Source organism: Melanerpes formicivorus, unplaced genomic scaffold (genome assembly GCF_026170545.1).
Source record: "Melanerpes formicivorus ecotype bairdi unplaced genomic scaffold, bMelFor1.0.p_v2 SCAF_8, whole genome shotgun sequence".
NCBI classification, from domain to species: domain Eukaryota; kingdom Metazoa; phylum Chordata; class Aves; order Piciformes; family Picidae; genus Melanerpes; species Melanerpes formicivorus.
Genome location: NW_027142360.1, coordinates 16892458 through 16917140, shown reverse-complemented (window position 1 = coordinate 16917140; position 24683 = coordinate 16892458). Strand labels below are relative to the sequence as shown.

Here is a 24683-nt window from a genome sequence, read left to right as displayed (position 1 = left end):
AATAACTGAAATATGTCTTAGTTTATTAAGCTGCATAAATCTACTTTGTCCCACACTTTCTTACTGCATGAGTAGACCAATGGAGGAAATGGTTCACTCCATGCTGCAGGAGTCTAGAGCTAAAAATGCAGAGAGCTCAGTAACATCAGCTCTGGTAAATAAAATTAAATATAGCTCCAGACATAATAAATTAAAAAATGCAAATAACCTTGAGATAAACATGCTATCTTCATCTGCCACAGCTGCAGCCGTTCACTGCAGTACCAAAGGTCAGGACCAACCCAGAGTACCTCACTTGAACAAACTAAATTAATCTTGAAAAGCTGCATTGTACAGTTAAATCAAACATCCTGCTAACTAAAACTTGACACTGAATCATCTCAGTAGAAGTACCAGTAACTTAGATGAAGAATTACTTTAATGAAGAATGAAACCTTCATTTGAACAACCATATTGTTATGTTTTCCCCATCTATCCTTTCCTTTCAGAAGGCAGGAAGGAGTTACCAAAACTCACCCTCTGAACATCAGTCACAGATTATTTTTTGTATTACTTTGTTGAAAGAATAAAAGGTAGAGAACTGGAAAACATTATCCTACACAGGATGACTTTATTTTTTCCAGTTTGCTTGTGCCAGGATTGGAATTAACAGCGACACAGAAGATTCAGAGAGGAACACTGACAATTTAAAGAGGGTGGGGAAGAAAAAAAGAGGTGGGGCAGGCACCAAGCTGCTGTTCCTGAAGGTGGGTAAACTTTGTTGGAAACAAAGCAGGCAATGTAAGAGCAGTTGAATATCAACACAAACTGTTAGCACTCCAGAAAGAGAGATACTTCTAATACATATTTTTTTTCTTAAAAAGACTCAAAGAACCCCAGAGTTATTTCTATAGCCAAAAACGATAGGGGAGCATTAGTAGGCTCCCGACTCTTGAAACTTAATCGTCATTGGTAAGCATTATTGCTACGCAATACCTTCAAACAAGAAGGGATGTTCCCTACTACAGGTCAAACAGGAGGGAAGGAAAAAAAAACCACACCACCTTATTTTACTTTAATCCCCATGTGTCCAAATATCAAGGGGCAAGACCAAAACGGGGGGGGGGGGGAAGAAAGGAGGGGCAGGGGGGAGGCAGGGCATACAAAATCTACAGCTTTCATTGTCGTGTCTCATAACCTGATCATTTCCTTATACCATTTGCAAGAAGAACATTTCAATATGAATCAACAAAAATAGTTTCCTAAAGTAGGTCGTTGCTGCAGCAACCAGGCAGCTGTTTGGACTACTCCCTGCCACAATGACCTACTTTTCCAGTTATACGTAACCACTGTCGCAGGAGCCGAAATTCTCCTTCCCTCCCGAGCTGCTCCGAGAGGATTCTCATACCACGGTTGAATTCTATTCCTACCTGGGACAGAGAAATGCTTTGAGCAGATACAAGCAGTGAGTTAGTTTATCTCCCTCTGTGTCTATTTAGAAGCGTAGACTGCTAAAGGTTAAGTGAAACCTAGTATGCACTCAGAGTTCATAAAGTACTAAGCCAATGTTCAGAACTGGAGGAGCTGATAAAAAATAGAATGGGAAGGTGTCAAAATGAACAGCAGTTTGCTAACAACGTGTTCTCTGCCAGAGTCAACAGCTGGCAGCAAGCTGCAGCACAAACAACCTGCTTCAGCTCTACCATCCAAACACAAGCTAACAGGTATTGTCCTTTATTACAGGTCTTACTGAACACTGCATGGACCATGGAACCAGGACATTTGAAGGTACTGCTCAGATCCAGGAAGTAACAGACAATTACTTAATTTCCTGTTTACTGTTGCTGTTAATGACCATTAACCTTATGACAACGGAAAAAAAGATTACCAGTACAACTTCCCAATGAACTATGTCTTAACTTCATGAAGAAAATAAAGGTTTTCTTTGTAGAAGTAAGCCTACAAGCCTTCAAACATCAATCACACTGACTTATGCATAGGTATTTTTTGATCAGGTTACGCAAATCCCAAGTTCAAAAACTTTCTTCCAAGCTAAAATTTAGTAGGCAAGCACAAGAGACTAACACATCCAAGCAAAACTCAATTCCTTCCAACAAAAGGCAAGCTATGCATTACCATAGAATACATCCTAAATAGAACTTCAGTTACTGGCAAGTTTCTGACCAACACAGCTGATAACATGAAAGCAGAAAAACAAAGCACATGCGGAAAAGCCTCCAAAGCTTCTTTTACCTTAAGTTGTCTTAAAACTTGTAAGTTCAGCAGGAAAGATACTGGAATTGAAAAATACATGGAACTGCAAATGGAAGGGTTTTTTAAATTTCCCACATGGTTTCACTTGGGAATAAATCACATATGAGAGCATTGCCCCTGCAAGCCTGATGACTCTTCAAACAGAAAAGAAAGAAAAAAAATCCTAAAAATTATTTGTACTTTACCATTGCACTTCACAAGCCACAAAGCAGCAACTCCAAAGGCATGATTCCATAAGAAAGGTGGACTTGTAGAAGAAGAAAGTAAAGGATCACAGAATTCTGAAAGAAGTCACAGAATTCTGGGGGAAAAAGAAAAAAAAAATGGGGGGGGGGAAATCAGATGAGCTGCTGCTGCTGCAAGAGCAACATCTGATCACTAGTAACACTTTTCAGTTTGAAAGTGTGACCTCCAGTGCCAGAAGTGCCATGGTGCTGTCTCATGGAAGGAGTAAAAGAACCGGAGTAGAATTTTCAGTAACTGCAGCACTGAAGAACTTTTCCTTGGCATAATAATACATTTCTGAGTTGGCACTGAAAACAGGAGGTTGGTGGAGTTATATTTGAAAGAATGCAGAAAGCCAAAATCCAAAATGCAAGCCAGAAAGACCCACGTTATCCCCCAAACCCCATGATTTTCTTCATCACGAAGAAAAACATACCACTGCCGAAAGAGAGTACTTCTCAGCAGTAAACTTATTGGCAGCTAGCTTACAGAAAGGAAAATTTGAATCAAATGAAAAAGCCCTGCTCACTGACAACACCATGACTATATGATCAAAACTAAGCTTTAAAAAGATCCCCTGAGACTATGACAGGCTTAAAAGGGAAAAATATACCACAATTAAAGCTGAACTATCAACATCACAATTGACAGCGTTTTCTTCTGAGCTGAAGAAACCACGTAGCAGTAGATGTTTCCATGTCATGCCAATTAAAGAGTATGCCAGGGAAAAGAAAGTGTAAGTTATAACCACTCATTTAAAGAAGCATTCACAGGATTTGGGATATACCGTGTAACAGCAGTAAACAGCACACAGCTGTGCTGTCTGAAAAGAAACACAAATAAAGCTCAGTAAACTAGATGTAACTAAACCTGCCATCTAAAAATAATGATGGAAAGTCACAGGAATTATCCCTAGGCAACCCAAATGATACAAGTAATTCAGATGCCACCCTTCGCTTGACCGCCCTCATGATGATTTGGGCAGTATCAGCTTCTTGAGTTCACTAATAAGACTCATACTAGCAAATTAAAAACCAAGAAATTGCAACCTCCTCCCCAATCAAAGGCTCTTCTGAAACTCTGGAGGGAAAGAAAAAAAAGAAAAGAAAAGAATAATCACTTGAAAATCTTAATTCATCTCTCACAGAAGTATAGTCATGCCTCTCCCATGAGAAAGGAGTAAGTGAAACAATAGCAGGCAATCACTGCCAAAAGCTGTATTGTTCTGTCTCTGCTTTAAGACTCCTAGGGAGGGAAGATAAAAAAACAAAAAGCAGAACATTTGTGTATTCTAAGGATTGTGAAATATATATAATAGGAGAAAATAAAACTAAGTATCACTTGATGCCACAGGATTTACAGACCAAAAATTTCAACTCAGAGGAAACTCACAAGAGAACAAAAAAAAATTTATTCCATTCTTCATCTAATGAAATGCCTTGGAAGTCAAATTATTAACTATTTTTAATCCCAGTTGCCCTATAAAAGGGAGTTTCATAATTCCCTGCACACTTCTCCCATGCTTCAGAACTCCATGGATTGCGAAACGGAGATAAAGCTTGCCATGGCATTCTGTACCTTTAGCACACAGCGAATTTGTAACCATGCAGAGCATGATCATGTTTTACTAACTATGCAAGGCACGAAATTACAAGCAACCTACGTGAAGGAGTTACCTGTTTGTTTATTCACCTGTATGATGGATATTGCCCTTGTATTTCTGTTCTTTTAATCATTGCTTTACCACTCTCTCTCAATTGCAGCAGCTTACACTTCACCTACAAGGTAAATAAGTATCGGTATGAAGAAAAAAAAATAAATATATCTGCAAGCAATGAACTCCACAAGTTCCTTACTATAAAAAGGAAACCATTCCCCTAGGTCATGAATTCCACACTTTGGATAGATAACAGAAAAATCAAAGTTCTCCTTATAGGAGTTGCTCCTAAGTAGCCTGTACTGTAGGTATTTCATCTCCATTACTGAGAATCAATAACAACATGTATTGATACTTCACAACCTCCCCATCTAAGTGTAAATAGATTTCTGGTTCAGCATTTCTGGTTTTCATTTTGGAATCAAACTTAGAGTGCAAGAATTTTGCAGGTTTTACTTTCCATGGCTGTGCAAGAGTCACAAACATACTGACAGACATTAAAAAGGAATGCATGTGACTTGAACAGGAAAGGAAATGCTTTTCCTATAAATCAAAAATCACTGAGATAAAGGGTGTTTCAAAAACAGGGCATAGAAAATGTCTTCAGTTTAGTTGCAAGACAAGGCAATTCACAACACAAAAGCTCAGATGCACATGATTTGACATTACATGCAGGACATATCCTGACCAGTGTTCAATTGGAAGAAATGTCTTCCATCTCTGCTAATCTGAACAGGTTCCACCCCATTGCAAGGAACTTGTTGCATTAGCACATTTCAAAGAGATTATGAGTAACAGTTTAATACCTAAAATTCACTTCTGAAACCCTGAGTATTAGCAAATTCTTATTCTCTGGCCAAGTTTACCAATACAGACTTTCAGACCTTTCAAGTACTAATGCACTTAAAGTCATAGAGTTTAAGAAAAAAAAATATCTTGTTTTAGGAAGCCCTGTTCGCTGCAGCTCAGCTACTGTCTAAACCACTGCTAACAGAAGATGTTAATTTTTATTCTCTCTCTATTAGTAATTGACTTGCTCTCAGACTCCTGTTTCAAAATGACAGATATACATGTGGACTTTTGCAACAGCTGTCTCCATTTGCACACTGGAAACAACATTGCAATATTGACCCGGTTTCCCGAACTCCTTCCCAATCCTGCCCTTTACCTCCACTAAAGCTTTATTCTTGAATAAAGAAACACACACAAAAAAAATCCAAAGCAGTGAAAGCAAATGCTTAATAGTGACCTGAATAATATATGGAGGCTTCTGGGTTAGAGTAACACTGCAATTATGGTTCACCTGTTGACCTAGATTGCAAAGACCTTGAAAGCCTCAAGTATACAGAAACAAATAACTAACCTCGCTCCACACTGAAATTAAAGTTCTGAAAAATTTAATAAAACATATTACAGGAACACATCATGAAGTTCTTTCTTACCCCAGCAATCAAATGCAGTCCTTTCCTAGAGGTAACCAAAGACACTGCTATTAAACCTGCTAAAATGTGATATGCAAATTATTAAGCCTATAAGACACAAAGCCACATAGTCCCACACAACCCATTCATGCTCAAGCTTTTTAGGTCACCATGGAAAAATCACAACACTTCCTAAAGCAAAGAGTTTCTTTCAATCCACAAATTAATACATAACAGACTTTATAGTGTGCCTCCTACAATGAAAAAATGGCTGACTTGGCTGGCAGCTTGACCTTCCTCCTATCGTGGGTTATGTAACTAACCTGAAAACCTGCCAGGCATTGAGGGAGTGTGGAAAATAAGTACTTTCCTTGAAAATAAAGGTTTCCATGCTGCAGATAAACTGTCAAACCCCAAAATGTTCAGGTGGCACAATTACAAACATTACAAATATTGTTCTGCAATATTTTCACAATGAAATACCAATGAAAGAGTCCCTTCCATTTGTACGAATGAAAGCATTTCCATGACTTGTAGGAAAAGATATCTAATTGCAAGACAATGGCTAAAAGAGGATGATAACACATGAAATAATTTGCTTTGAAAAACTGATGCAGAATTCATTGGCACTGCCACATATTCATCAGTTGGGGGGGAATAAAACAAAAAAGAGGGGAAAAAAAAAATATCTGTCTTCTTGACTGCCTAAAAAGAGCTGCTCTCACATTCCTCACAGATGGGTTTATCACCCTTTCCTTTTATGACCAGATGAGGTAATACCACAAGTAGCAGGCAGACTAGCTTCCCCTGCTCAACTAATGTGATCTATTGATACTTAGGTAAAATAAAGTAGATCTATGGTCCCAGGAGAGCTAAGATTGAAATAATCCTACTTTTTTTTTTTCCAAGACTGTATTTGTCCTCACAATATTGACTCACTACTCTTACACATTAAGAGCATTCTACCCATAACTTCTCTTCATGCCCTCAAACTTGGAGTGATATAAAACCAGGTCTCTAAAACCTCAAAACTTCTTAATTGAATTAGGTTTCTTCAAGATGAATCCTGCAATTAAAACCCAAATTGTATTAAAAGCTTGCCAGTATTTTTCTGGTCTATAATAACTGCTACTTGGAAAAAGCAATTTATTGAACAAGTCATACAAAATTGGATTTGCAGTACTGCCTGCTCTCTCCAGACCAACCAGCGCTGATTTCTTGTACAATTTAACAGCAGGTACATTACAGAAGCTGGTTATACAAGATCCCTCACCGAAATAACCAAATAAGCGCAGTGTAACTTCTCAGTTGGTAGGGTTATTTATCACATTCTTACAGCTTGACAAAAAAATAAATTGGGCTTTTCCCACAAGGCAGCAAAAAGACCAATACTTATTTTTGACAATATAACTTCAAAGGGTATCAGCAAATTGCAAGCCGCAGAAGAAACCAATAATCATCTTCCAAAAACCACCCAATGGTTTCTCCATACATGAGCAGTGCAGGCCAGTTCTACTGCCATTTTAGTCTGGCTCAAATTTGCACTGCCACTCAAGAAATAGTACCTGCCCCACCCACTCTCAGCTCTTCACTACTACTACTAGTGTGACCTTTTCGCTGACACAATCTACCACAGAGCTAATTCCACCCAAACTGGTAACTAATGGGTTTCAGGCAGACTGATGAGCTAACCTGGTTCACCACAGGACTGTGTGCTATCACGAAAGGGTGGAGCCACCCCATTCATCAACAGAGCAGGATTAAACCCATGAGGACATACGTCAGTCTTGTTCGGTGACGTACATTCTAAATTATAGGACTAGATCACATAACACAGTGAATTATAGAGGGGAACGCTGAACAGGGGGCACTTTTGGGGTAGACAAGGTTTTCTGTGGAAGATAACAGGTAGGCATATCAGGTGGAGGGTTTCTCCAATCTAACCACCAGAACTCCCATCTGAACACGCGGCTTCTGAAAACAAGGCAACGCTCTTCAAGAGCACATTTTGACATTTACAGATTAATTACCCTCAATTTATTGGGCTGATTGGACAAAAGTGCTCCAAGTTGCACACTGCACTAGAGTTGAAGGCACTCATTAAAAGGCATGACAGGTGTATGCAGAACACAGCACAGGAACATTTGAGTTCCCTTGTGGGCCTGTTATACCACAGCTATAGCAGTGGAGCTCAGCACAGGTTAGCTACCCTGTAAAATAAAATAAGTATCTACAGAATACAAACAAGTACTCATGAACTTGATCTATGTCTAAGAGAAACCAAGAGTGTTGTCTCTGTGTTTTAGATGGTTGGCTTGGCATTAAATATTTCATAAATGAAAGAGATTTTCATTCTAAGTGGTGCACTATGAAAATTAACTTACAAGGACGTGGTATTTTGGAGCACTCCTCCTTACACACCAAGCATGTCACTGAAATTAACAAAGTATCATACACATTTTGCCTGTCTGAATTACAGATATGATATCACTGGAAACTGAAATCACTCATAGAATAGTTCTACTGACAAACTTTCTTCACCAACCCCACAGCCAATGAACACGTCTCTATACGACAAAGCATTACTTACATAACCAGAAGCTGTATTTCCAAAACCAGATGCACAGAATCAAAATTTAACAGATGCTACAGAAAGATTTCTATATATTTTTTAGAACAAGCTCCCCTTTCCATTAATTGCAGTGATTGCCCAGGAAATTAAACTTTTTTTCCCCACCCCCAGAGATTTTTCATATGCTTAGAGGCATAAGTGTTAAATATATATATAAAAAACATTAATTTTTATCAGTCACATATTTTCTTTCGTGTAAATCTAACAACATAACGACAGCAGCTAACTTTGCAGGACGTTGAACATCAATAGTCTCACAAAATCTACTATATATACAAATTAAATTGTATTACTCATTTTAAATTCTCATTCTCTTCAGGCATGATTAATAAAATAAATAGAAGGACTGGCAAGACTAGACTATCCATCTTTTTTCAAGTCAACTGCTGCATGCCAGTCTTTTAACTAAGCATATCAAAACCATATATATAGACTCAAAAAAGACAAACTACAAAAAGTAAATTATTAGCCAAAGCAAATTCTTACGCAGCAACTAACAAAATGTTTGCATTTCTTTTTATCAATTGCCACTCTGTACTAAAACCAGAGCTAAATGAAACCCTCCCCCAAGTGATATTGCTGAACATGAGATCCCATTCTCCTTAATATGGAAAAGTCTGTGAGCACATACAAACACATATTTTCATAAGTAGGTAATGGTTACTTGCTGGAGTACGTAAGTTACATTCTTCGTCTACTCTGTTAATACAATTAGATGCAGGCTAATTCTGGTGCCAAAAATTTAAAAGCAATTGACAAAACTTTGAGAGAGTGTTAAAGCAATCTTCCATTTAGCACCTCCTTTCATCGTTTCTCCCATCATTTTTTTACTACACTGAATAATCTCTCTCTCACAAGCCTTGGTATCTGTGAACACCACCAGAAAACTAATTATATAGGAAAAGCATGACTCCATCAAAGCACATCTTGATTTTTGACAGCTTGAAAGGAAGACTAGAAGAAACAGAACAGAACCAGGAAAACTTAAGGGGAGTTGGAGGAAGACTGTGGTATTTGTTACGTTGCAGTCATGATTTTAGAACAGGTAGGCTGAATGCCAGGAGAAAGGAGGTCAGTAAGACCATGTGATTGCTTAGTAATTAGACTTGCTCAACAGCGCAATTACACAAAAATATTAGTTCACGAGTGTTACATGACTGCTTGAAAAGTTAATCAGGAAGAGCATATGTATCAAAGGCTGCTATCTGCCAGATTTAACACAGATACTTCTTCTTTTTTAAACTGAACTTTGATGACTCTGCAGAGGGATATTACATCTAAGAAACTAAGCCTCCTGATTTCTTGTACTCTTGCACCACTTTTCCTCATAGCCATTGTACTAGTCATACTTTGAACTCTGACAGACAAGCATTTTGTCCAGAGCATTAGGATCATAAACTCACCAGTACACAAAGTCTCCGTGTCAATCAACTCAAACTACGAACAGACCACTGTAAATTCACACCAGATTAGGTTTGAGTGATGTTCTATATGCTGAAGGGCTCCTGATCTCAGAGTAATTTTGATTAATTCAAGACTCTACTCCACAGGCATGTAAGGAAGAATCTTGCTTACAGTCATCATGTAACCAAGAAATAAAATGCTTGGTTATTAATTACAAATGCCAAGTGAGACCAGTGAGCCAAAAATCTGTATCATAAGCCTTGTGTATGCATACTGTGAACATATGGGTTGCCACTGGTTAAAAATAGCCTATTAAAACCACTGGAACTTAAAATGGGTTCGCTCCAAATTAGAAACTGTTCATTTAAATAAATTATTGAGATCACTCTAATAAACATACAGCTTTAGCAGTTAGTTATTCTATAAAGCTACTGTACTTTTAAACCTGAAAAAAAACCCTGAGTATCTCATAAAACCAGGCTATGCAGGCAACAATTTCCTACAAAATCCATGTATGGCATGTGCCTTGAGAGTATTTAAGCCCCAGGAGTTTTAAGTGCTTTGGAGAGAGGTGCAGTAATTTACCCTTCTTCTGAGAGATCTTCATTGGAGGGAATTGGAGAAGGACTCAAGTAAAAAGGACTCAAAGAAACAAACTTTTTTCCATACAATAAACTCACAGCACAAAAACAACTCTGCCTCTCTAACCAGCACCTGAAAAAAAGATAGTTTTCTTCAAATGCAAAACACGGCGCAGGTACTAGCTGTCTTTTGGAACACCGAGAATGCCGTTAAGCAAACCAGCTGGCAAATATATCACACATAAATGTACTCAAGGACTGAATTAGGTAATGATCCTATTAAATAGTCATTGAAGAACCAGGGCAGTAGTACTGAAGACAAGAACTTCCTTCTGCTAGAATCAAAGGTCACACTTGTCCATCATTCACTGGCTCAAAGAATACAACTGGAATGAGGTTAGCGCTTCAACTGTCAAACTTATTAGAAGCCTAAGAAGTATTCTTAAGACATGATTTCCTTAGCACTCAGACTTGCACCAACTGCCTGTGTTCTTTTAAAATATAAGTATTTGCTCATGCTTCATCCATAAAACTAAGACCTCTGAGTTTCCTTTATAAAGTCAGGATTTGCTAGTAAAAAAAAATCCCTTCAAAATAAAAATGTAAAAGCCTCTATAGAACAGATGTACATCAAAACCCTCAAATAAGGGAATCATCTAACAATTACTGCGGGGTATGAACACTATTTTTCCCAGTAGAAATGGAGTAACTACACATTCATAGAAAGCATTTTTAGTATTTCTATCTTCTGAAAACCAGAAATAGGAACATAGGGAAAGCTTCTCAAAATCTGAAAAAACCCACAAAGCAAAAAACTCCAAAGGTAGGTTTACTTTGCTGCTTATGTATTTAGTGACTTGGCATAGAAATTATTAAACCCAAAAGAATCCTTGAAGGGACATAAACTGAAATGAAATCCAAAGTATCTTGATTTTGACATTCTTCTACAGTGTGGTGTTAAGCCAAGTTTCATCGTTCTCGTTCCACAATTAGGCAACTCTTTCTGCATCATAGTCTCAGGCTAAGCTCATGAGTGTCTCAAGTTCACAGTATCACACTGTCACTAAGGTTGGAAGAGACCTCAAAGATCGAGTCCAACCTGTCACCACAGACCCCACGACTAGACCATGGCACCAAGTGCCACGTCCAATCCCCTCTTGAACACCTCCAGGGACGGCGACTCCACCACCTCCCTGGGCAGCCCATGCCAATGACGAATTCCTGACACTGGATGGACACAAGACGCGAGAATTCTACAGCAACGCCAGCCCTTTTAAATGGGTAGTAACTTCCAGATCCCTAGGGATGTTTTAACTTATCTCACAGACAAATAGGCATAGATGTCCCATCAACCTCTGCCTTACGATGGCACGCATTTAGCATGGAAGCATCAGTCACAACTCCACCGTGAAGTTCATTTTTGTATTAGGCAGGACCACACTTGGTTTGCAGGTGCAGGTATACATATGCATGCTTGGGAAATGGGCACTACATACATTTTCCTGCAGGCAAGCTACTCCCAGAATTTACTTGTGGACCAAACAAGCAGCTCCACAGCTCTTTTTCCAGAATGGTGTTATGCTATGCTGGTGGGGTTCTTGGCTGCCTAGAGGCGCTGATATGAAGCAACACCTCCAGGCTACTCCTCCCGGGGATCGCAGCCCAGCAGCCGAGCCCTTCTGATCTCCAGAGGGCACTTCGGACACCCACGGGAGAGCGCACAGGATCCCCCGCCTTCCCGCGGGCCGGTCCCTGCCCCCGGCCCGGGCCCGCACTCTGCCGGAGGTTTCTCTCCCTTCCCTCCACAGCCCGGCCCGGCGCAGGGGCTGGATATGTAACACCGCCACCAGAGCCGCGTGGAGGGCGGGCAAGGGAAGCCGGCGCTGGCGGCGGCCCAATCGGGCGGCGCGGGGAGGGGATGGTGGGGAGGCAGCGTGACCGCATACATAACGCCGGGATTAGGGCCCCCGCCGGCCGGGCGTCCGCCCCCGCCGCCCCGCACTCACCGCCACCTGTTGATGCCCACGTTGGAGGAGCCGGCGAACCAGGGGTCCAAGATGTAGACGCAGCGGACCGTGTCGGCGCCCTGAATGCATTCCCTCAGCGCCGGGTTATCGTGGAGCCGCAGTCCCTTGCGGAACCAGTGCACGGCGTTCACCCCCATGCCGCCGAGCCGGGCTGGGGGCGCGGGCGCTCAGCGGAAACCGCCGCCGCCCGCGAAGATGCTCATGGCCCGGGCCGCCTCTCGGCGCCCGGGCGAGCAACGGGAGCGGGGAGGGCCCGCGGGGCCTCGCTTCAGGCGGCTCTAGGACCCGGCGGAGACGACGGGGGCGGCCGCCTGGCGGGGACGCATCACCCCGCGAAGCCCCCACGGCGGGGAGAGCAGAGATAGAGAAAAGAAGGCACAGCAGGATCCAGCAGTCGCTCCGGGCCCCCTGCCCGCGGGAAAGCCGCCGTCAATACCGGCGGCGCGCGCCTCGTGCCCGCCAGCGGCCACCGCCTCGCCGCTCGCCCTGTGACTCTGCGCTGGGCGCCCGGGCTCAGCCGGCAGCCCCGCCCCGCCCCCCACAGCCGATTGGCTGGTCCCTGACCCACGTGACCGCAGGCCCTCACGTTTCTGAAGTGTGTTTACTACCGAAGGAAGGGGGAGATGGCGTGGGGAGAGGAGACGAGGGGCTTAACTGGCCCCGTTTCTGCCGCGGGGCGGCCAGCGGCCGAGCAAGCCCGCGATCTCGGTAGGAATCCCATCCACCGGGACACCGCGAAGCGCCGGGCCGTAGCAGGGAGGAGCGGCGAGGGCGGAGACCGCAGCCCCCCCTTCCCGGCTCGAAGCGGCGGGACCCGGATGAGCACGGGGCTCCGAGGAGGCTCGGAGAGGCTCCGAATCCTGACAGAAGGCGCCTGCGCGCACGGGCGGGAGCCGCCGCGGGCCGGGGGCAGCGTGCAGCTGCTAGTGCGCGCGCCCGCTGACCTGTTATGTATATCGCCCTGCGCGCGCCCGCGGCCAGGGTTGCGCATGCGCGATGACGCTGCAATGACCCCCTGGCAGCGCCGGCTGCCCGGTGTGTGGCACCGTGTGGCGTGGATGTGGCGGACTCGCCGGTGCTTGTGCCGTGGGTGTTGCCCACCATGCCCGGTTTGACTGGGCTCGGCTCCGCTCGGCCGATCCCACCGCACCCCATCTCGCTGGGTAGAGGCGGGGCGCTTATGTAAGCCAGCGCGGAGGGAGCCCAGCCCCAGTCGCATGCCGGTGTGTGCGTGGTCTTTGACAAGCCATGGCTGTACCGGGCGGACAGGAGAACGACGGCTATTCCGGGTTTGGCATGGCTCTCTTTGCCTACCTGGCTTAGTGCGGCCCGCTTCCCTTCCGTGTTGAAGATGCGTGCTGTTGCTAAGTAAACGGACTGTGGGTTTGTAGCTGCCCGTTGCAGTCCTGACGCGGTGTCAAAAAGAGCTGGACGAGCCCCTGAGAGACAGAAGCACGGCCCCACAGTGCTGTGGGAAGGAAAAGTGCTTTCCAGCAAGTTCTGAGCAGCAGCATGAGTTAAAGCGGTCTCTCTAGCCCTTAGTAATTATTAGTAAATGGTGTATATCTAAGATCTTCTCATTGAAGAGCTCAAACCAAAGTGTGTGCTGCTGATACAGCAGGTTTTCCTATACTTTCTCTCTAGTTAGCCACAAGCCATGACTAACTACAGGATAAGGCATACAGACTGAAAGGACGCAGTAGAGCAATTTCAAATCCTAACAGGGCAGCTTTAGATGGAGATCTGAAAATAAACCACCTGTGGACTGCTGCTGAAATCTAAAGCTTACAGTGTTCATGGACAAGGGAGTAGCAACAGGTTTTCTCACTCAATACAAAGTACATTCTTCCTTGTGGTTTTGTTTTTGTTACTAAGAAATGCCAAATATTTGGTGATCAATTTTCAAAGAAATAAGGTAGAAAAGGAAATCTCAGTAATTAATGACTGCTTTCCACCAAACTCCTCTTAATTCTGTAATTTTTTTAGTGCATCAAAAAAGATTCCTTCTTTTCAAGGAAAGTTATTTCTCAATATAGTTATGTCAACCTTTAAAACTACTTTTTCGTACTCCTTATGCTACTGCCTTACAAGGCTGTGACACTGAAGATGACCCTGAATAAAATCCAGCATCAACTAATCTACTGAGGTGGAAGCGACCCTCCCCCATTAGACCTTACAGTTTGGTAACTAAATCACAACCATGATAACCATCATTCTGTAAGTCATTTGTCACTACAGACTAAATAACCACTCTAGTATATCATGTCAAGACACCATTCAGCTCTAGCCATACCTTCCCTGTGAGACAGTTTGTTCTAGGAAGGAAGATGAAGAATATATTAATTAAAATGTCAAATCTCAAGGGAAGAGTCTCTCCAAGTTAGTAGAAAAAGAAAATAGAATCATAGTTAATCAAGGAGCTCACACAAGTAAACCTCACTACTGTGTTCTCTTGGGGATAACTATTTTAAAGAACATTATTGCTAATTTAGCCCAGACTGAGACTGCAAAAGGAGGAGTTAGAAGGGAAAAATTATAACATCAAGGCATGCTAAAGACATAAAGAAACAAGACTACATTGTGCATTTTTTAGCTACAAGTTTCTAACAGTATATCACTTATATTCACATTGTTAACTGTTCTTGAACAGCAGTCATGTAGAACAAGCCTAAACTGTGTTCATACAGCACTGTTTCCTTCTATTGCAGTTCTCTTAATCATTAGATCCTTTTCATAGATCTAATATAGACTACTGAAAATGTAGCTGACAAAGTAAGTGTTCCCAGAGCATAGAGTATGGATTTGCACTCTGCTTTTGCAGACCCAGACTTAAAGAATCCTAACCTGCCTAGAACAATCTTTAAAGTCTGGAAATCATTTATGTGTGTCTGTGGATTTGTTACTCTTAAGTTTAGAAGAGAAACAGATCCCGCCAAAAAAAATAGATTAAGAGAATTCTCATCATGAGAGCCAGCACCACCAGCAAAATGTAAAGTCAATGACCACACACCCGTAATAAGAGTACTGATCACATGGAAGAAAATATGCTGATGCAAGACAAGCCTCCCATCATCACATGAGTATTGCCTCACATCCAAATTCAATCCTGAAATGATTTTTCAGGGTACTGCTTTCAAAAAGAATAGAATTAGAATAGAATTAGAATAGAATTAGAATTAGAATAGAATAGGACAGGACCAGGTTGGAAGAGACCTTCAAGATTATCATGTCCAATCTATCATCCAGCCCACCTAATCAACTAAACCATGCAACCAAGCACCCCATCAAGTCTCCTGAACACCTCTAATGATGGTGACTCTGCCACCTCTCCAGGCAACCCATTCCGATGGGCAATCACTCTCTCTGTGTAGAACCTCTTCCTATCCTCCAGCCTAGAAACATCTTTGCAGAGGTTAACTTCTTTGGTATCAGGAGCAGTATGGCTTTGATTCCTGGGTGGTGTGTATGGTAACTGTTGTGCTGTACAGGATGCATGGCCTCACTAGCAGCATTATTTCAACTTCAGATCTGGATAAATACAAGATACAGATCATTTCCTCTACTGAACCAATTAGATCGTCTGCTTCCCATCATAACTCAGGCACTCAAGTAGCCTAATTTTAAACTGTTAATTTCTTTGCTGTCATAATCTTAAGGCTCCTAGAATCATGGAACTGTTTAGGTTAAAAAAGAGCTTTAAGATGACTGAATACAACCATTAATCTAACACTGCCAAGTATACCATGAAACCACAGCCCTTACCTAAGTACCATATCTATGTGTCTTTTAAATACCTCCAGGGATGGTGACTCAATAACTTCCCTGGGCATCCTGTTTCAATGCTCAACAACCCTTTCAGTGAAGAAACGTTTCCTAATATCCAGCCTAAACCTCCCATGGCACAATCTGAGGCCATTTCTCTGGTCCTATCACTTATTACTTAGGAGAAGAGAACACCCACCTTGCTACAACCTCCTTTCGGGTAGTTGTAGAGATCAAAAAAGTCTACCCTCAGTCTCCTTTTCTCCAGGCTAAAAACCTCCAGTTTCCTCAGTTGCTCCTGGTCTTATAGACCTGTTCTCTAGACCCTTCACCAGCTTCATTGCCTTTCTTTGGATGTTCATCAGTAGCCCAGGGTACTTACAGCAGTGAGGGGCTAAATGAACACAATATTCTAGCTCTGGTGCACCAGTGCTGAGTACAGGTACATGAGCATTTTCCTGATCCTGCTGACCACACTACTCTTGACACTGCTGGCTCACATTCAGCTGGCTGTCAACCAGCATCCCTAAGCCCTTTTCTGCCAGGCAGCTTTCCAGTCACTCTGCCCCAAGCCTGTAGCGTTGCATGGGGTTGTTGTGATCCAAACATGAGACTCACTTTTGGCCTTGGTTGAATCTCATACAGTTGGCCTCAGCCCTTCAATGTGATTTTGATACATCAAAATGATTGATTTTCCAAATAATTTTGTTTTTCTTTACTATTTCTCGCTTGAAAGCTGTTTAAATCCAACCACTTGTAACTCTCTCTAATCATAACAAAGTCTGTTTTAGCAGGTGGAAGAACCTTTGATGCTTTCACAGCACAGAGACCTTGCAAGCCCACTTTCCACACTGATTAATCAGAGGGTGCATCAAGAAATGAATCACTGCAGATTCACGTCTGTAAGGCAAAAAAAAAGTGCTTATTTGCTGCACACTGAGACTTCAAAACCGCACAGTTGGGCTCGATGATCTTAAAGGTCTTTTCCAACCTAAACGACTCTACGCCCTTCGCTGCCACTCGCAGTTCCCCGCCGCGGCCGTCACATGGTACATCCTTCCTCACCCCCGCCACCCCCGGGTGGCGCCAGTGGTAGGAACCAGCGCGGCGGCGCAGCGCTCCACGGCCGAGAGCCAGGTCAGGCGCAGCGGCTGGGTGGGTTGGCGTCACACCAGCCGCCGGGCCAGGGGTGAGGGGCGACACGCACCTCGTCGGCAGCCCGGCTCGGCCGAGCACTGGCGGGTGAGGGAAGCCTTGGAGCGGCCCTCAGCCGCCACGCCGTCGTTAGCGGCCTGGATGACGTTACATTTGGCCTCCCGTGCTTTGACGACAGACGCGGCCGTGTCTTAACAGTGACGGCCTGGAGATAAACGGGGCGAGGCGCATAAAGAGAAGCTGCTTGCTTTTCAAACGATGCGTGGTTGGGAAGGGAACCCTTGGGTGCGAGTGACGTTCCTGCGGGTGACGTTGGCAGCAGCGGCACAAACCGCGTAGCGAGGCTCCGGGCGCCGCGCAGGAGCCCTGCCCGCCTTCAGCTCCAGTGCTGCCTGCCAGTAAGCCTTCCCTTGCACCCCCAAGCGGAGTCCCGAGGGAGAGGAAGGGGGTGTGCGGGGACGGACCGTCGAGGTGGCCAGGCTTAAGTGACCAGGCTGTGATTGAGAACTTAGTGATTTCCCTGTGGTAAAAAAGCCTTACTTGGTGACCGTCAGCTTAGTTTTAGTGCTATGCTTCCATGGCAGTTTTTAAGACCTGACTGGGAAGAGCAGCCTGATCTTAGCTCATTGCAGACCCTGCTTTGAGCTCTTAGACACCAACCTGGGTTATGCTAGGATAGTCTTTTCCACTCCCCCCACCCCTCGGGAAGCTTTGTGTTTGTCTAGTTTATTTTTCTAATCCCTCTTTACCTCATTTCCGTGACTGATGAAAAGCAGGGATTCGTTTTTCAGAAGTGCAGCAGCGCGAATGCTTAGTCTACTATGCGTTAACCAACAAAGCTGCTCCAGCTTTCTTCACAATCTATTTCATTCCTGTCTACACTGTGCTTTTCTAGACAGATAGCTACTCTTCACTGTTCATCCCATACAGGTACTTGATAGTTTAATTCTCTACAGTCCACCAAGATGTGGCAAAGGTTTGCTGTAACGAGAAGGGCAGTGATGAGCATGCAGTAGTAGCCATACTGTTGCTCTCTTTAGTGAAAGATTTTCTGAAAAATAAATGAGCAAAAAGGTTGATTTGCTAATTTTTCTAAAAAATGAGATTTGAGTCTCAAAATACACACTGAGAAATTAAACATTTCTGAATGAAATGAGGGATGAATCAGACAGTTGATCCTAGCATCCATTTCCTATGGAGGATACATAGGGGTCTCAGTAAATAATGAAATTTGTAACACCTTTACTTTGTAGGTACAGATCACTGTGAGTGTGCTAGCAAGCAGGATCCCAGATAACTTCTAGGTAGGGCATTAGTTCACTTTTTTACTGCTGTTACGACACCTGGTGACGAGAGGATGCTGCTAGCAGCGAGAGCAAAAGTCTGAGTTGGCTGGTTTTTTTTCTTAATTGATTTATAATCCCCACAGCAGTATACATATGCAAAAAATTCTGTTTGGATCCTGCATGTTAGCACAGTAGTCCAGCATAAGCTTTAAGAGAAGTCTGAACTTTTTGAATGGGTTACATACCCTGGAAATGCAGTACTGTCATCTAGGGACTCTTAATCTCAGTTTCTACAGAACACCCTAACATTAAAATACATTGATCTTGCTTTAGATGCTGTATTTTGCTTAGTGCTTTACAAGAGCTCCTTAGTGCCCCAGTCAGATGGGGCTTAGCCAATTAAATATTCCTTCCTTTCATAGTACTATGTATTCCTGCATAGAGGATCCTCACTAAGGAAAAAACAGTGATGTGTCAAATGTTTTCAGACAATACAAAGTTTCTTTTATGTGAACATACCAATTGTTTTCATGTCAGACCTTGGAAGAGCACAACTTACAATATCAGAGTTTTTTAAAGCTCTGTAATAGATAAAGTGATTGCATTTTAAGTGAACGCATTACTCACAAGGCAATTTTGTTTAGCAGCAGGATTACACATTGAAGTAAAAGTCATGGTTACTTATTTTTCCAGTTTGTACTTTGGAAGCATCATCTGACATCCCAAACAATTTTAACAGTGCTTTATCTTGCTGGCAGTTTCCAGCAGAGTGGGAGCATTAATGAAGAAAGGTCTGATCCTTCAGAGATTTACTAACTCTGACTGGACCCACCAAATTCAATAGGATTACTCAGAGTATTTAGACACAGGCAGTTGTGTCACTCCTTGTGGAGGAGCAGCTTTAGTTTGCAGTCCTTGTGAGGCAGTCAATTTTTCAGAACACAGAAAGGTGAGCACATGAAAAGTCTGTGACTTGACCTACACTTACAGTGCTTTCAGGGCTTGGGAAAGGTTGCTGTTCTGTGGTGGAGCTTGCTGGACAGCACTTACCAAATCAGTTTATGAAGATAAAATCTTTAGCCTTAGGGTTCTGACACAAGCAGCTTCAGCAAGCAGTATCAAACCTCTACCACAAAACCCCCCAAGTTACTGACAAACAGCTTCTGTTACATTAGTTTGCATACAGGAAATGATGTCTTATTCTGTTAGTTTATGATACAGTAGCATAAAGAGAGTCCAGCTTTTAGAAGCTGAAAACCACCACCTTATAAGCAAAGGTACACTTTCTTGAAAACAAAAGTATTTTACCTTTGGAAAATAGTTGACCTTACCTACCAACTAGCTGGAGGCTCTGTCACTTCAGTACTCTGAACAAACCATCTTTCTTAAAAGATGGGCTAGAAAGCAGATTCTAGAGCTCTTGTGAAACTGTTCCTGCAATAGACTTCTTGGTCTGATGTACAGGAGATTAGACTGCACGATTTTAACAGCTTTTTGCCTCCTAAAAAATAAACAAAAAGAATTCAGCTGGGTGCTCATGGAGGTACTTTTGGAAACATTCTTTGCTCTGGGGGAGATGAAAGCAACTGTAGAAACAGACTTTTCAAATGCTAAACCGGTGGTTTTGTTTTCAATTTCAGCAATTTTAAGCATGCTAGTGGCAGCAGTTTGTGCAAGTGTTTCACAGACCAGTGGTTTGCCCTGTCACGCTCTGTGCTTCCAAAAGGTTGTCACAAAACCCCAGCTGAGGAAGTTAAAGATACACTGGTGAAAGGTACTTTGGCCACTGCAGAGCAGGTGGCAGCGCATGTCCTATTGGCAATGCCTGACACAGGTACTTTTGAGAAAAGATGGGGATAGGGTTAGCCAAACTACCCTGTGGTTGCTGTGCAATTCCAGCACAGCCAAGCACCTATTTCCCAGGAACTCTGCCCGCCAGGGAGTTAGTTGCAATGACAGGAGTGACCTGGAGACAGAAAAAAGGTGTTGGTGCAAAGGGCAGCTGTAGCAAAGTACATACTGGAAGAGGCAAATGAAAGCCTGAAGATACTACACCCTACTTCCTCCCCCAGATCACCAGTGTGCTTATTCAGAACCCAATTAACTGACTCAGCTAGTGAAAAACACACAGAGGAAAGTTTCAATGATTTTTTCTTAATTATAACAAGAGTTATTTCATAACATAGGAAAGCTATGAGGTGCTGCTGAAGGGAGCACTGGGGAGGGTCTCTGACACATGAATGAAAAAATCATGCTCCATACTTGAGAAGTTAAGCAAATACTTTGAGAAAGACAGTTAAGCTGCTTTTGAAAAATTAATTCAGTAGCATAGTGTCTAATTTAATTGCATGAAACATCTCTCTAGTATAGTGTGAGCAAGCTTTAATGTAGTAACAATTTTAGCAGCAGGAAGCAGCCCAGTTTGACCTTTCTATGACTGCATTTATAGGGACACACTGCTGCCCCCGCATCACGTCTCTTACCTCCACATGCTGCTGTTGCAGTGAAGTATCCATGAGAGCATTAACCTTTCAAAAGGGTTGTTTGTGGGTTTTTTGCCTCACTCTCACATGAGAGCTGATAATGAATAATGAAAAACACTGTTGAGAGCAATTTCTCATACCAGCTCAGTCTAAATATGAACATCTCTTGAGTATGAATTTGTGCCTTAAATGTGTTTTCTTACAGTTGTTCTTTCTCCACAGGGCTGTCCATGATGTTGAGAGGAGTCGCTCATAGTGCAAGAGATACATTTACTCTTCTGCTGGCAAGATCTCAGTGCTGTAACCTGGGACTGAATTTTTCATCGGTGTGGCATGAAGCAGCAAACAGAAGCTTCCTAATGCATTCCACTTACACAACTGATATAAAATCAAGAGAGGAAAATAAACAAACTGTTGAGAGTCTCTACAAATTGTCAGTTGACATTAAGAAAATACGCAGACTGAAGGAATGGGTCCTTCTCCAGGATGTGGCCTACGTGAAAGAAATTGCTGGCATCTTACAAGAAATGGGAGCGGATGAGGCCGCTGTAGCCAACATCTTAGAACGCTGCCCAGAGGCGGTTCTGCACACCCCTGCAGAGGTAAACTCTCAAAGAGCTCTGTGGCAATTGGTATGCCAGAATGAAAAACAGCTGATTACATTGATAGAACAATTCCCAGAGTCCTTTTTTACTACTAAATATCATGAGAACCAGAAGGCAAACATACTGTTTTTTCAAGAGTTGGGACTTAAGAATAACATAATCACCAGATTCCTGACAAGTGCACCCAATATTTTCCACAATCCTGTTGAGAAAAACAAAAGCGTGATAGAGACATTACAAAAACATTATTTGAATGTAGGGGGTTCTGATGCAAATATGAAGATCTGGATCCTGAAGCTGTTGAGCCAAAACCCATTCATTTTATTACACTCCTCCACCACAATCCAGGAGAACTTGGAATTTCTCCAAAAGAAGAATTTCACTGACAATGAGGTTCTGCAGCTGCTATCCAAACTTAAAGGTTTTATCTTTCAACTTAGTCCAACTACTATGGAGACGAGTATGCTTTTTTCCAAAAACATCTTTAAGTGCAGCGATCAGGAATTCAAAGAGCTGGTGCTGAAATGCCCAGCCCTTCTCTACTATTCGGTTCCAGTTCTGGAGGAAAGATTTGAAGGACTACTGAAGGAAGGAATTTCTGTGGAACAGATCAGAGAGACACCAATGGTGCTAGAGCTGACAACACAAATTGTTCAGTACCGAATTAAAAAGCTCTCTGCTTTGGGTTATGATATAAAGAGTGGAAATCTAGAAAGCTTGAATGGTACTAAGAAAGAGTTTGAAGCCAGCTATGGTAAGATACAATCAAAGGAGGAGAGACCAATTTTTAATCCTGTGGCTCCTATACACATTGAAGATTAAGTTAAATGCTGTACTTGGTTATGCAAAAGAAAAATATCAAGAGAAAAGGTGATGTCAGCTCTCTGAGAATTGTACTTTGTCCTGGGGTGGGTCTTAGGCATAATGTCATTATGCAATTGTAGCTTTCCAATGCTTTCAAGTAACCTGCTTGTGATTAAGGTCACCTTTTTTTCCCAGGGAGTACTTCACTTTTCTCTTTTTGCTTCTGTTACTTTTCCTTATCTAACAGGGCATTAACCGCTGGGGTAGTTAGCACATTCATTCTCTTGAGAAAAGGGGAGTGATTTGTCCAGCAGTGTTCATCAACACGCTGGCTCACTGACTTCTGGAGACTCTTGGAATGAGCAGCTCCAAAAGCTCCTGTATCCCAATCTGCAGACTTGACTTCTCACATAGGAAAACCTAGCTAGAGTGCAGAGCAAAGTATTTTTTATTTAGTGACTGCTACAGTGAGACCCTAGTATGTTTGTGTACAACCATAATGCAAAGCAACTACAAGACAACCTCCTTTACGTTTCTGAGACTTCCAAACTCGCTGCTTTTGCAAGAGCTTTGGAACAGGAGGAAATACTTCTAGTGCTATTGTCTAGTTCTCAATTTCTTCTTCGCTGTTGAGGTTCAGGGAGAGATCCAAGTGAGCTCAAGATGATTGTATGAGAAAGGAAAAAGTCATGCTTTTATATTAGATGTAACAAAACTCTAGTCTGTAAACCACTGGTGATTAAAAATGACTACCAGATTTGCAAACAGCTGCCAGAGTTTCTAAATATATATGGGCAATATTGCTTCTCAGATAACACTATGGTAATTGTTGACAAGTGCTGGCTTTCAAAATAGTAACTGTCTGTGTTTAAGTTCTCAGGGGACTTTATTAATTTTCATTTATGGGCTGGCAAATGATAACACAAGACAGTAGCATCTTTGACAATCATCTCAATAGCATTAGGATCATCATCAGTTTTACTTCTCAGAAAGGCTTTCCTAAGCAAGTGCTCCATACACATTCCCTCTTGACAGCATGAGGAAGAAACAGTTGCACAACCCCCTCGCTTCAGGCCATTATTCAAGGTAATTTTTAAACCCCATTTTGGCAGCAAGCATAGAGTTCCTTTTCTTCAGGGAAAGTTTTAAATTGCCTAGGAAAGCGGGTATTGAATTACTGGTTTAGAGAGTGGACTGCAAGATGATGATTTTAGATAGCCTGCCACATTATCTGCTGCAACCTTGGAATGGGCTAGAAACATCTGGTTAGAGCAGTGCCAAGTTCTCAACAGCTGAAGGTCTTAAACTCACTGCCATGTGGTCAAATGTGGACGTGACAGCAGCCTGCAGGGATAAATACCACCCTTGTAAGAGCACACATGACTGGCAAGAATTCAAAGGGCACGTACCACTAGTACAATAAAAGTCAGCTGTGTTACTAAGTCATGTCTTTGCCTACTCTTTGAAACACATTATCATGTTCTAAGAGGAAACTGGGAAGATAGCCCTATTAAAAATTCACAGGAATTTGCCCTTGTCACTTTTTGACTGTCTTGCAATGGTCAGCTATTAAGCAGACCACAGTATTATTTGAGTTCAAAAGCATCCTTCCCCTCAAGACACACAGGGACTTCAGCTCCCTGGAGCTGAAGCATCTACAGTCTCTAATGCTGGACCACAGAATGCATCAGTGGTTTTGGATGAAAAGGAAACCAAAACATGTTTTCCTTGAAAAATTTAGTTTTGACTTTTCTACAGGTATGTTTTTAAAAGTTCCTGAAACAGCTTTTCTCCATAACTTGATGGAGTATCTCCAGCGGGAACAAGCAAAACAGGAAAGTGACATATTTCCTTAATTGAGTCCCAGCCAGAGTTACTACACATTGTCCATTCTGAATGTTTCAATTTCTCCTCCTCCCCTTTCAAAAGGAAAGCATAAGCAAAGACTCCTTCTGTACCAGCAGGCCAAAATTCATTCAATCCTTAATTCATAACTCCATACTTGGAACCTATTTCCCTTCTCATGGGATTCAGTTATAATTAAAACTGCAAGGAGGCTCCCAGTTAGCAAGATGTATTCCTGAAATCTGCTTCCTTACCTGTTCCTGTTCACTCACAGTGAACATGAGCAAGTTTATACTGCAAATCTGGCAGATACAAGCCTGTAGACCAGTCTCTCTTTACACAGCAGTCAGGTAAGTAGCTTTCATATTCCCCTTTTGAAATGGGGCTGGGAAAAGGAGACTGGAATGAAACCACCACAAAAACAATCCTAAGACAAGAGAACAATCCCTCTCCCCCTGAAAATTCCAGTTTCATATTCCACTGAGCCCACTACAATCTTAAAAGTGGGTAGCCCCAAACCTCAACTCCCAGGGAAAACAAAAT

General features: G+C 42.5%; 2 protein-coding genes across 5 annotated transcripts in view; one reads left to right on the top strand and one right to left on the bottom strand.

Annotated features, from left to right (window-relative positions):
- The window catches only part of CRY1 (cryptochrome circadian regulator 1), a 35534-nt gene extending 22839 nt beyond the window's left edge, over window positions 1-12695 (bottom strand). The window contains exon 1 of the mRNA XM_068142320.1: window positions 12180-12695. Coding sequence (XP_067998421.1) covers window positions 12180-12337 — 158 coding nt within the window. The 5' untranslated portion in view covers window positions 12338-12695. The remainder of the gene's footprint in view (window positions 1-12179) is intronic.
- Window positions 12696-17052: 4357 nt separating this feature from the next.
- MTERF2 (mitochondrial transcription termination factor 2) lies at window positions 17053-23737 on the top strand. 4 transcript variants are annotated; one of them, XM_068142316.1, is made up of 2 exons: window positions 17053-17099; window positions 21109-23737. In XM_068142316.1, the coding sequence occupies exon 2, from the start codon at window positions 21117-21119 to the stop codon at window positions 22311-22313; it is 1197 nt and encodes a 398-aa protein (XP_067998417.1). In that variant the 5' UTR covers window positions 17053-17099; window positions 21109-21116; the 3' UTR covers window positions 22314-23737. The 4 variants fall into 4 exon arrangements, with proteins under 4 accessions (XP_067998417.1, XP_067998418.1, XP_067998419.1 ...); XM_068142317.1 differs by having other exon boundaries at window positions 17053-17117; XM_068142318.1 differs by lacking the exon at window positions 17053-17099 and adding an exon at window positions 17155-17204.
- The last annotated feature ends 946 nt before the right edge of the window (window positions 23738-24683 follow it).